The sequence below is a fragment of the Megalops cyprinoides genome, chromosome 15, assembly GCF_013368585.1.
Source record: "Megalops cyprinoides isolate fMegCyp1 chromosome 15, fMegCyp1.pri, whole genome shotgun sequence".
Lineage (NCBI taxonomy): Eukaryota > Metazoa > Chordata > Actinopteri > Elopiformes > Megalopidae > Megalops > Megalops cyprinoides.
In genome coordinates, this window is record NC_050597.1 from 22455881 (window position 1) to 22468590 (window position 12710).

The window sequence follows — 12710 nt, forward strand, 5'->3', positions numbered from 1 at the left end:
GTTCGCCGTTCAACAGCTGGCACGTCACATTGCGGCCCGCGCGGGATCGTGTCACCTTTTGATGGGGGGACATTAATCAAGGGAGCGAGTGACGAGGGAACCATACCCTTCCACCTCAATCCAGCATTACAGCGCTCCGGGCACAACTTCATCTTTGTCAGAGAAAGTTAAGAAACGTTTGAGGGGAAATGCCATCCGGCACTTGGCTGAAATGGTGGTCGCTTTGCTCGGGGAAAAAGAAAACTTTCAACTGCCAGCTTTTAATCACTTTCTGTGTTTGACACCTGGGTGAACCCATTACACCTGGCGGGTGGGTGGTGGGGGCGGGGGGGGGGGTGGCTGGTGGTAATTATTCTGCCCTGTGGGGGTAATTATTTGGCAATGCTAAGTGTGGCTGAGGTACATCAGAGAAAACTCTCAGAAACAATTACTGAAATGGTCCTCATGTGTCACACCTGTTATTGCTGACAATTAACTTCACCACAGAGTGATGTATTACAGTATGCGTGTGGGTGTCGCGCTTCTCCGAGTAGCAGGTGATTTGTGTGTGTGTGTGTGTTTGAGTGTGAATGTTGAGAGAGAGAAAGACAGACTTTGTGAATGTGCGTGTACTAGTGCTTCATGTGGTATCTGAGTGTTTGTGTCTGTATGCTATCTTGGTTACTTTTTAGCTGTGTGAGTATGTGTGTGTTTTTGTGTGTATTCTCTTAGTTTATCTGTGTGAATATGTCTAAGAAAGTGAGTTCTTCGTGAGCTTGTCGTCCGTGTGTCTCACCTCTCGTCGCAGTAGGTGAACTTCATATCCATGCTGTGGCGGCTCAGGAAGGTCTTGCTGTCGAGCGGCATGTCGATGTTGGAGGGGTGGGGGATGGGCGAGCACATCATGACCACGCAGGTGAGGGGGGGCTCCTTGTACCCGCACAGCACGCGAGAGGGACAGCTGTTGTACACCTTCATGTGGCCGGTGCAGTGCAGGACCTGTGGGAGGGGTGGGAAACAGAGAAACGTGGGCCATGACTGCACCAGCTGAGAGGGGAAGCTGCTCACGGCAGACACCACTGTGTGTCTATAACACTTTAAATCCCAGTGGCCCAGTGTAGTTCTTAAGGTAATGGAAACTGCCTGATGCTGCAGTCAGTAAGTCTGGCTGTGCCACACATACAGAGGCGGGGTACTGAGCGCATACCTTCCAGCTGGCCGATTTGAGGTTGACGGTGCGTCCTCGGTTGGTCACGGTGCACTTCATCCTCATGAAGAAATCTCGCTCTGTGTTCATGTCCTTGCTCCTCTTTCCAAACCCTGCACCTGGGGAGCACAGTACATGTCACTGTCAGCCGTGGGTTTGTGACCAGACCACGATCACTGCGGCATGACTGGACCTGTTCAGTTTCTGCAGTGATCTCATCTACTGGTCTCATTGACTGCGCTTTCATAGGCTCAGTACTAATTCTGTCTGTTTTGTTATACTGTGATAGAGGGTCACCCCTGCTGTGACAACTTGATTTCGTGATATATTTAATATATTTGTGTGTCTGTGATACCAGATCCAGGTTCTCAGGCTTCCACATTCAAAACAAAATTCAAACATTGTTATATCAACGAATATATAATCATAAATATAATTAGAATATTATCTGAACAGATTATATAATTATATACTTATGAAGTACTCAGGAAATAACATAAAGTTATACAATAATAGGTTGTAATACAGCATTTTATATCCTTTGACCTTTGACCATCATAAGAGTGTTCTGTGGCAGATATCATGGCAAAGGGCCCTCTCTCTCTCTCCCTTCCCTGATCTCACCAGGGTCTGTGCCCTTGCTTCTGGAATGTTCTTGTGCGACGCATATCAGGAGGAGGGAGGGGGGGGGGGGGGGGGGGCACAGGCCAAAGGACGGCCATAAGGCGGCGATGACATCATCGCTTCTCTCCCATGCGACCGAGAAAACCCATCGCCCGCATCACGGAGTTCAGAGTTCGGCGTGAGCCCGAGTCAGGTGACGCGGCCGAGGCAGATAGCGAGGCCCTCCACGCCCGGCTGCAGCGGGCCCCGTGGGTGAAGGGGGGAGCTGCTGATAAGGGCGGGGGGGTGGAGGAGGAGGGGGAGGGAGGCACGGCGGTGGCAGTGCCTGCCCGGGCGTACGTGAGCGCGGGACCGCAGCACCAGCACGTCCACCCCAGCGGTGTCTGCATTGTAGCAACAGCCCAGGAAGGTCATTAGACCGAGCTGTCTCCGCTTTTGTGCGGCCACGGCAGGCAAGAAAACGGAACAGAGCAGGAGGAGAGCCAACTGTGGCGCTGTCTCACCTTTGAAACGGGCTCTGAATCGAGGGAGTCACCTCTCCGGGGAAACTCGCACAGAAAAGTCTGAAACGTTTTCCTGTCGAGCTGGGTCCCATGCACCGGCACCACCGGCGAAACAATATCCCCCCCGGACCTCCTCATGCCAAATGCTGAGGTCTTTCTCAAAGGACGGAATGAGACCGTCCTCCTGTTTGTGGCGGTTCAGGGACAGTGAACTTTCCATCCACTGTGTTCTACACAAGATTCTGGACTGTTTCCCTGCTGTTTCTTCTGCTCACGTACACCCCTGTGAGGCACTCCCCTGCCCTAAAGTGTGGTTTCAGGAACTCTCTGTCTCCACACCGTACACTTATACCAGTTTCAAAATGTTGCCTGTTCTGTGTGTATCCAGTGTTGTATTTGTATGGAGCACCATCATACCAAAAAAAAGTCCTTGTAGGGGCAACCTACTTGGCTATAAACTAAATTCTGATTATGATGCAGACAAATATGAAACTTATGCTGTAAGTTTACAGGGTGTTCTGTCCTTTTGGAGCAATATGGAGAAATAAATGATATATATTTGTAGGTTTCATTTGGAAACGTAGCTTTTATGCCTCTCTTGTTCGACATGCTAATGTAGCTGTTCATGTTGTGTTCCCATTGTATGCTTGTACCTGTCTTGAGGCTGAGGTTCTCGCGAATCTCCTCATGGTCGCAGGGATGGGTGAAGTCGAAGATACTATGTCCTGTCAACTCCACCTGGGAGACACAAACAAGTCCTTTTCACACCAACAAACAATGCCTCACCAGCAATAGCAGGCAAAACCAGAAAAAAGAATATGACCAGCACCAGCAAAAACACAGTGGGCAAGGGCAACATCAGCTTCAAGGACAACAATAGCAAAAATGGGCAATTAATAGCAATTAAAAAATGCAACGACAGGAACAGCAGAAACAGAAGCAACAGTTCTAGAACATTTTCAAACAACTAATTAGTAGTAAGTAACTGTCTTATATGTGTTGTATTTTTAGGAAATCTGTTCCTTCTCCACCTGAAATTGACCATAGTCCTGAGAAATCACACAAGTTTTTTTTTTTATTTAAATCTGCTGTTAAGGCGTGTGAACGTCAGACTCAAAACAATAAATAGATACAATTATTTCGCAATCTTGGCCTGCGGGGGCCAAACATTCAGTTACTGTTCAGCTGAACTAGATCATAGCAGAGCTTAGGCAGCCTGAGAAGAAAAAAACAATACAAAGCATCTTATTAAAAATACATGGTGCTTTGTCCCCTTCTGAACTGGTTGTGCTTCTCGTTAAGTAAACTGGACAAGAGCAGATGGGGCTCGGCTGGTGAGAGTGAGTGAGCAGGAGCTGTCTGATCCCCTAACACACCTGTGTCAGGCCCATGAATTTGTTGATGTTCTCAGACAGGAAGATCATGTCCCCGTCTGATGTTACCACGGTGATAAAGCCCTCCAGAGACTTCAGATAAAGGCTGTCCATCTGTCTGTCCTCCTCTGTCTCATTGTCAGTGCAACCTGTGACACACAAACACAAAGCCCCTCATTAGAGTCGCACGGCAAACAGCAAACAGCCAACAGCCCTGCTAGGTGTGAAAATCAGTGCCTGCATGCACATGTGAGAGACTGAGAGACTGTTTCAGTCTCGGAAAGGGGTGTGTACGCGAGAGTGTCTGTGTATATGTGTGTGGGTATGTACGGTAGGTGTGTGAAAGAGGAACTGTGCATGTGTGTGTGTGTGTGTGTGTGTGTGTGTGTGTGCGCGTCTGTCCAACTTGTTTTGCTCCTTCAAGCTCTGGCTCAGACCCAAAACAAACCAGAAGGACCCCATCCTGCAACTCTGAACACTCCCAAACTCCCTGACCTTCCTTTGGTTCCTTCCCCATCACACACACACACACACACACACACACACATATATGTCCTCCATTCATGTCCATTCCATATTTTCATAAGGTACCGCTGCTCTTTATGAAGCGCTTGAGAAAGAGACAAAGGCTGTTTTCCTAAACTTTGAAGGGGAAACTGTTTTCATAGGTCATCTGTCTGTTTTATTTTGTCGTGAAGTGGAAGTCAATGAGTCATACCTTGACAAAGCAACTTAAATAGCTTTATTTAAAACATCAGATAGAAGAGGGCATTGTGTGCATCATAATTATGATAAAAATACTTATTTTCCTACCATTATTAATATATGCCTCAATACAACGAGGGGGATCTGAAAAGAAGGGAAAAAAGTATACATAAAACAAATGAAAAACAAAAAATGATTCAAAATAACAATATAACAAACTGAAAAAAGAAAATTCAGAAAATCAGATCACCTTTACCTGACATCGGCTCAAATGGGAGGTGTAAAAAGGATATCAAGTAATGAGAAATTTCTAGAAAAAGAAACAAAATCTGGCTTCATACTGGGAGGTAGGAAGCATGCGATTCCTCCAAGTGTGTTTCCCTCAGATAAGAGCTTTTCTCAAGGCCTGCCGGGGCCTGGGACTGGAGTTTAATGAGGTCCAGGGAGGGTGGTCCCTCCTGCCCAGAGAACAGAGCTTGAAGAGAGCTTCCACCACAGGGGGTGACTTCTCCTCTCTGTCTTTGCCAAGAGGCTTTTGAAAACAAATACTTGTAACAGTAACCTTTGTTGTCTCATATGAAGGATTCGGGTTTTGTTTTTGCGTATGACACAAATTCTCAGTTCATGCATTCCATATTTTTGCATCACCTATCATGATCTGAAAGGCCACTGCCTTTTCTATACAAACTATAGGTGGCACTGAATCAAATACCGATATTTTTGTACATGTGGTGCCCCCTATGTGACTATATATTGAGATGATAAGATGAGTCATATACTGGCTGGAATTTTTAGCAAATGATCCTTTTTCTCCCACTGTTATGAAATGTACCCTTGACTTTTACCTCAGCCCTTGTGATTAAATGGAAAAAAATCTGACGATAAAATGGACGTTTACACAATTTCCAGCAAAAAAGTCTTTTTTTCATGTGGTCATAACTTGCCTAACTTGGCATAAAGAATTTAAATGAGACATGGGTTCGGTTTTTCCTTAACACTTATACTCAAATTCTGCAGGGTATGATGAAAACAGCCCCACAGGGAGCTCTTATCACATTATTTCTCATGGTGAGTGTCCACTTCCTGCTGGAGTCCAGAGCTTTGGCAGAGAATCTGTAGACTTTCGACAGCTGGGGCATAAAAACCCCCACCCCACCATCAAAAATGAACAAGAAACACCTGTTTGTGTTTAACGGAACTGAATGGAAAGTTTAAAACAGAGATAATGGAAATGTCATCTTTCCGTGTGCCCATCTTAGACCACCTCTTTTTGATTAAAAATCCTAAACACACCAAAGGGTCATTCCTATTAGTCCAGCGTACTTTCTCATTGTTGTTCATTTTTCAAAGCTGACATCACCAAGGTGAATATAAAAACTGCATTCCAGATGAATAAGGACAGTGCAGACGATGTAGGGGTGACACAATGTTTCTTTCAGGTTCTTTCCTGAAACCCGCCCTGTTGTTCAGCCTCCCTCCAACAGAGGGCAGCACTGAGCTTATCTACTATTGCCACCAGTGACTACTGCGATATTGCTGGCATGACAATCAAACACTAGAGGGGCAATTCATCGGGCGTTATGCACGGATCAAAGAACAAGACGATGACCTAGACGACCCTAAAACGTTCCCTGAAACATCTGGAGCTGTCACCAGTGGGGCTGGTAGAGACTGTGGGATAGTGTCTCTTCTCTTTGGCTGCACTGACTCTTATGCAAAGGAGCACAGGTGTCTCCCCAGCACACAAGGGCTGTCGGGGGGGTGATTTCTGTGTGGCGCCAGGGCTGGGTTATATTTTGGCTGGGCCAAGACAGTGAGAGCCCGTCTCGCGGCAATCACCAGCATCCTACGCCAGCCTTCCTGAGAGCACTGCACTCCCTCTGCGATCACAGAGCTCCAGAGCGGCAGATAACACAATCTCCTGTGCCATCTCTCTGCTAACGACCTGCTGGCGCACTCCCTAGCGCTCACTCTCCCTCGCTCCCTCCTCGCTCTCTCTCATTCCCTCTCTCCCTCTAGCTCTGTCCTATCCTCCCCTCTTCTCCCTCCCTTTCCCTCTGACTCACCCTCCCTTTCTTCCTCCCCTTCCATCTCTCCCTCCGTCACCGTGCTTACCCCCCCCCCCCCCACCCTCCTGACTCCGCCCCACCCCATCTTCTCTGTCGCCCCTGCACCCTCCTGCCTCTCTCTCCCTTCAGTTGAAGCAATCAAAAGGAACCAAGTGAATGGGCAAAATTTCACGCAACAGTTGCATGAGATGAGCTGGCATCAAATCCACACATCTTTAAAAAGTAGAAACGGCAACGGTCATTTTGAATTCAGAGTGTCATAAATAAGGAGCTAGGAGACCATGTGCCAGATCTTGTGACTCCTGAGATGGGGACACGGTGCTTTCGCCTGTGCTTTTTATAGATCTGTTCCAACAAAGACAGGGCTGGAATTTGGGAACAATGGCATATTCCTTTGTCCGTCTTCCTGAGATTATAATCTCATTGTGCGCTGGGGAAGATAGGGAGGGAGGAGGTTCACCCCTTTCCCCCCTCTAAACACACGTGCATGCATGCACATACACACACACACATCTACCTCTGACCAATGGGAATAAAAACACCGTATCCAGATTGCAGCCTGACCGCAGTTTCAAAATAAAACTGAAAAGGGACAACAGGCTGTCTGCACTAATGTTTTTCCCTCCAAGTCTGGCTACTATCATCGGCTCTGGCTTATTCCTTTCTCTGAGCCAACGATTTCTGATCTCAGAGAGAATTCATTAAGTGAACTGTGGGACCTAAATGGGCTCATTGTGTGTGAGGTTTCAGACAGGCTTACGAGACTGCTGTACACACCTAAGGCAGTGCGCATGGAGACGCCAAATATTCACGGATTTGATTACAGACAGACAACAAATGTGACACTAACTCGTTTTCATCCTCATTTCAAATGATAAGATTAATACCTGCAGTCTGTAACAAATGTTTCTCCTCAACACACAATGTACTTGCTGATGTTTTGTATCCTCGACATTTAATGAAGCGAGCTAAGCAGGCACGTGTCTCCTTTACGGCTCAGAATGTATGTTTACCTCAAAACTATGACGAAAACTATAGAAATAAAATTCACGTCAGGGATCAGCCAAAGTGACACTGTGTGAGCACTGGGAGGAGTGAGTGTGGAACTGGTAATAACTGTCACTTCAGCATCCCATACAATAATCTTAAAAGGCTTTTACAGGTGGCCAGTCAGAGAGAGAGCAGACTTGGAGAACCTTTACTGTAGGGAGCGAGAAGGAACGGGAGCAGATAAGGGGTCGGTGAAAGTGGACTGGAGTCAGTGAGTCGGGGTGTGAGTCTATCCATTTAATCATTTACACGCAGGCCCATAGGCAAGCGCGCTGTGTGGGTGCTGAGTGTGTGTCTCAGGGGGGAGGCTCACCGGAGGATATGAGCTTGCGCATGCGCAGGAAGCTGATGGCCAGCCTCATGATGGAGGCCTTGTCCAGGTGCGAGCTGATGCTGTGGGGGAGGGGCAGCTGGTGCGCCAGCTCGTAAAACACCTCCGTCTCCTTACTGCGCCGGCAGCGCGCCGCGTCCCGAGACTTCTCCTTCCTCCGCTCCGAGCTGCTCCTGACGGGAAGGGAGAGAGGGACACAAGGTCAGAGGTCAGAGTGGACACAGAGAAGCACGGACTGTGCGGACTTATCATTTTACGAACGAGCTGTGGGCACACAGAGTGCCTCAAATGTCGTCAACATCAAGACAGGGGTGGACGTATTGTGCAGAATGCAGCAAAAATAATTATGTAATGAAAAGAACTTGGAGGCTACAGTGGTCAGGTTCTCAGATCAGTCACAAAGCCACACCTTGAGTCAGCATTCTCAGCAGTATAGAGCAGACGCTCGCCCCCTCTGTTCCGCTCAGTCTCCCCGTTCTCTGTCTCTCCCCCACTCTAGCTTGCGTCTTACATGCGCAGAAAGGGGATGGGACTGCATGCAGGTCCTGTAAATAGGACGCTCACAGAGGGCCACTGCTTACTCCTGTAATGTGCTTTTGTACACCACACTGATATGTACAGACACACACACACACAAAGCAGACAAAGCACTGCTGTCTCACTTTCTGCTGATTTAGCTAATGCTGAGAGAGAGACAGAAAGAGAAAGCGGGAGAGAGAGAGAGAAAGAGAAAGAGAGGGAGCTTGCAGGCCATTTTGTCCTCATTTAGAGGTTCCTGCTGGGCTGCCAGCTGCTCGTTCCTGCTGGGAAACGAGAGGAGAGCAAAGTCCCGAATGGTTAAAGATGAGCTCTGAGAATCACGCCACCAGCAGTGAGCCAGCAGCACCGAAAACCACTTCCTGTGTCTCTAATGTTTCCATCCTGAAAAGCAGGTCAGTGCCCCAGCACCCTCATGAGAACGGCACACAGGCATCGCGCCTGTTGCAGCTACACATTTCACAAACCACCAAAAAAAAAAAAAAAGCTGCACACGGCAAACAGCACAGCCACTAAAAGCGAGAACAGCAAGGGTAGGGAGGCTCTCCCTTTTCATAAACTGAGCTCAAAAGGAGCGTCTGCCCTTCCAATTGACAAAAAAAGAATGCTTTAAACTCGTTCAGCTGTTCTTCTGAAACAGCAGCCATTTTCCCACGCGGCCACAATGCGTGCAGGGGCAGCGCCTCGGCTCCCCTCTCACCGGAGTCTGTACAGGCGCCCAACTCGAATGAAGCTGTGCAGACCCAGGTGCTGTCCATCCTAGAGACATATTGGGCGTGTGTTGTGCATGTTTCAGGTTGGTGACGAGGGCAATGTACATGCACACCTGGAACGCTCCAAATGTCGGTTGCTCAGAAAAGGCACCAAGATCCAATAATTAGTAAGTTTAGATATGGAGTGCAAAACCTGCTGGGAAATTCGAACATAATATGTATGTTACCAAGGAATCTCTCAGCAGTCAATCACGTTAGCTCTGGACAAGACTGGTAAAACTTTCTTCACCACCCAATCAGCAGTGATGAACATCACCCTCAGCTGAATTTATGAATATCTTGAGAGGGAAAACAACAACACACTCACACACAGTTTAGATACACTTAGTAGCAGCACACACAGGGACATATTGTACTAAGAATCTCTGACGTGTGCAGACGTAAACTCTGCTTCGTAACAGTTGTGATCTGTCCAACCATAGGGCACACACATGTGCATGTGACACTTGTGTGAATGTGCACCATGTGAGGGGGAAAGTCCTAACAGGCCTTAAAATGTGACATAAGGACATAACAAGGCTCACAGCATTGGGAAAATGCAGCACTGCTTGCTGCTACTCAGAAACTGTACATCCAGATGCCACTCCACCCATTCTATTCATTTCAGTCTACAGCACAAACACCATGTAAGCATCAGCAAGTAATACTAGCCTTTTGCACTCACCTGAAAAACCAGTAATCAGTCTTAACCCAATTATATTATTCTAACTACGCTTTGTACCTTAGCCTGAGCCTCACAAGGTTTTAAAAAAGTTTGAGAGCCACTGAAAATCACAAAAAATCATTTTTATCAAACATATTTATCAACGGGACTACACTGGCTTGCTTTAAGTCGCTCCCTTATCTTGCCTATATGTGCTGACCAAACTAGCTCTGTTTACCCTTTTTGTCAATCAAGAGCGGAGGTGCTGTCCACCATACCCTTGAGCTAAAAAACTCAACCGTGTGAGGTGCATGCCTGAGTATTAAAAACACTCGGCCCACCTGCCGAAGCAGACATCTCAAATATACAGGACATATATAATATATATAGGGGTGCAGTAATCACCTGCACCCGCTCATGTCCTGAGGAGCACCCCCCTGCTGGCAGAAAATAACAAGCAGAGCGGCCGCTATAATTTTCCCAGCGCAAAATCTGGCAACCTAAGCAGCAGCAGATTTAAAGACTCTCCAGCCGAGTATGTGTTAATTAACTGTTGACATGAAAAGGAGTGCTGGGTGTTAGCGCTGGAATGTAGTTCCTCTTTGTGTACCACAGGAAGCCCCAATCCCAAGACCTAACCCCTGACCCTGCCCCCATCCCGCCCCCCCCCCAAAAACAGTTCAGCTGACCACATGGAAAAAGGGAGGTATCAGAGGGAGTATTATGGGTCATACGATATGATTGAAAATAAACAAAGGAATTGAAAGCAAATGCAGATGGACAAGCACTTTGGACACGCTTAGGAGCAGATACCGAGTATGAGGGAGAACGGAATGAGAAGAGGAAGACAGACGGAGGAGGAGTGGAAAGAGATAGAGAGGAGAGCAGGAGAAAGAGAGGAGGGCGCACAGCGAGGAAGATAAAGAGGGAGAAGGAAGGGGACAGAGAAAGTGAGAGAAAGGGAGGAGAGGCACAGATAAAGAAAGAGGGTTTGGGACAGACTGAGATAGGAGAGAGAGGGAGTGGACACAGAGAGAGCAAGACAGAAGGGAAATTAGCCAGACTGAGAGAGAGGAACGCCTGCAATCAGTCCACCGTAGCCGCGCTCGGAGGAGTAGCTGAGCAGCGCTGCGGTTTGCGGACAGCCCATTGGGGCACAGCACGTGGCAGAGGGCTGGGTGAACTCTCCGTGCCCCGGGCCTGTGGCACACCACAGTGCCCTCTCTCACACACCCACTGAAAGAGAGAGAGAGAGAGAGAGAGAGAGTGCAAGCGTGCATGCGAGAGAGACAGAGGGAGTCAGAGAGCAAGTCCCATGCAGAAACTGCAAACAAAAAAAATGGAACGCCTGAGTCTGACATTCCACAATTATGTCACTTGGTTGAGTGTAGTGTTTGGCTAGAATTCAAGACGTGCTTTGCTAAAGCCGGTCAAACTAACCAAACTCAAACAAGGTGGCAGCGACAGCGCCACAGTAAATTTCCAGCTGGCACCAAACCGGGGAAGTATGAAAGCAGAATAAACCCTGCGCAGATCCACACTGAGATTAAAACGCGCAAAACAGCCAAACAGGTTTGCTAATCTGCTGCAAAACGGGAAAAATGTAAACATTTTGAAAGCTATTTTTTTCTGTTGATTTTCAGAATGTTTTCTGCGGTGGTAAGGGGGGGGGGGGGGGGGGGGGGCGGCAGGAGAGGGTTCTGGGATGGGAAAAAAACAAGTGGGTGTATTTTGAAGTGATCCACCCCGACCCAGCCAGTGAACCAATGAGGGTCCAAGTGCTCCAAGAAAGCTAATTTTCACCCTCTCCCCTCAGTGGGCTGAGCCACGCCCCTCCCTCCAATGTTTTCTAAACAGCCCAGCGTGTCACAGGGGGGTGTCTGGGCCACAGCCAAGGTAAGAGCGAAAAATGTCCTAATCGCTCCCCACAATACAGCCACATATTTGGCAACAGTAACGTCTCCCTTTCCTTTCTTTCTATTTTTTTTTAAAGGAAAATAAATAGGTATTATACTGGTTTCCATGGGAGACAGCTTGAGAGTGAACAATGTATCAAGGAGGCCCTTTTCTAAAAATGAACCCTCATTGACATTTTTCTTTCCTCTGCCGTTTCGCAGATCAGGCAGAGAGGAAGGAATTGGGTTTATTTGTGACCCGAGCGCCGGTCTTGGTCTGCCTCTGGCTGGCGGGACATGGTATCCTGTGAGGCACTGCCAAAACGAGTGCTTACTGATGCCCCCCTGAATCCACGTACACCCCCCCTCCCTCCACCCAACAGACGTAATGGAGGAGCCCTCCCACAGAGTGGGGTGGGAGGTAACCCACTGCCCTTTTTTAAATGGTCATTGTAGCCTCCACTGACCCTGAAATGCAGCCAGGTCTTAAGTCCTGGCCGGGGACCAGCGGGTTGGAAACCCAGCTGCAGGCTCTGAGAGGATCCGAACAACCCCAAACCCCACTGAACCTCATCAGATATCATCAGAGCCCATCAAACCCATTGCACAGGTAAACACTGGAAGCTTTGAGTCTCATAGAGGTGTGCCATTCGCAAGACCAGCTGTCTAAAAAAACCGTCTTCCCTTGGACACACTCCTGGTCCTCACAGAGTAGGGCACTCCAATGTCTCCAGGAGCTGTGGGTGGCACAGATACACGAGGTGCCTAGACATGATGCTCACCATGGCAACGGACAACCTGCCCTGTGACCGAACGGGCTCAGGCGCACGGGCTCGTTGGCAAGCCCCTGTCTCCCATGGCCATTGTTCAACTGAAAATCCTACTGTTGCCACAGGGCCAGCAGCGGAAGCTGCAGGATATTAAACAATAGGTATCCCATGCGGGAGTTTCGAGCTCTGCACTCACTGACCCCCCTCTCCCCAGTCTGCGGCCCTTCCAGGACTGTCCTGCCCCACAGAGG

The 12710-nt window shown here is 48.3% G+C and overlaps 1 protein-coding gene across 2 annotated transcripts in view; it reads right to left on the reverse strand.

Annotated features, from left to right (window-relative positions):
- Positions 1-12710, reverse strand: part of epas1b (endothelial PAS domain protein 1b) — a 38581-nt gene that overhangs the window by 12026 nt on the left and 13845 nt on the right. The window contains exons 2-7 of one of the 2 annotated variants that reach the window (XM_036546474.1): positions 7824-8014; positions 4500-4535; positions 3690-3835; positions 2967-3051; positions 1187-1305; positions 776-978 (exon numbers count right to left, since the gene is read on the reverse strand). In XM_036546474.1, coding sequence (XP_036402367.1) covers positions 776-978; positions 1187-1305; positions 2967-3051; positions 3690-3835; positions 4500-4535; positions 7824-8014 — 780 coding nt within the window. The remainder of the gene's footprint in view (positions 1-775; positions 979-1186; positions 1306-2966; positions 3052-3689; positions 3836-4499; positions 4536-7823; positions 8015-12710) is intronic. The other variant, XM_036546475.1, reaches the window with a different exon arrangement.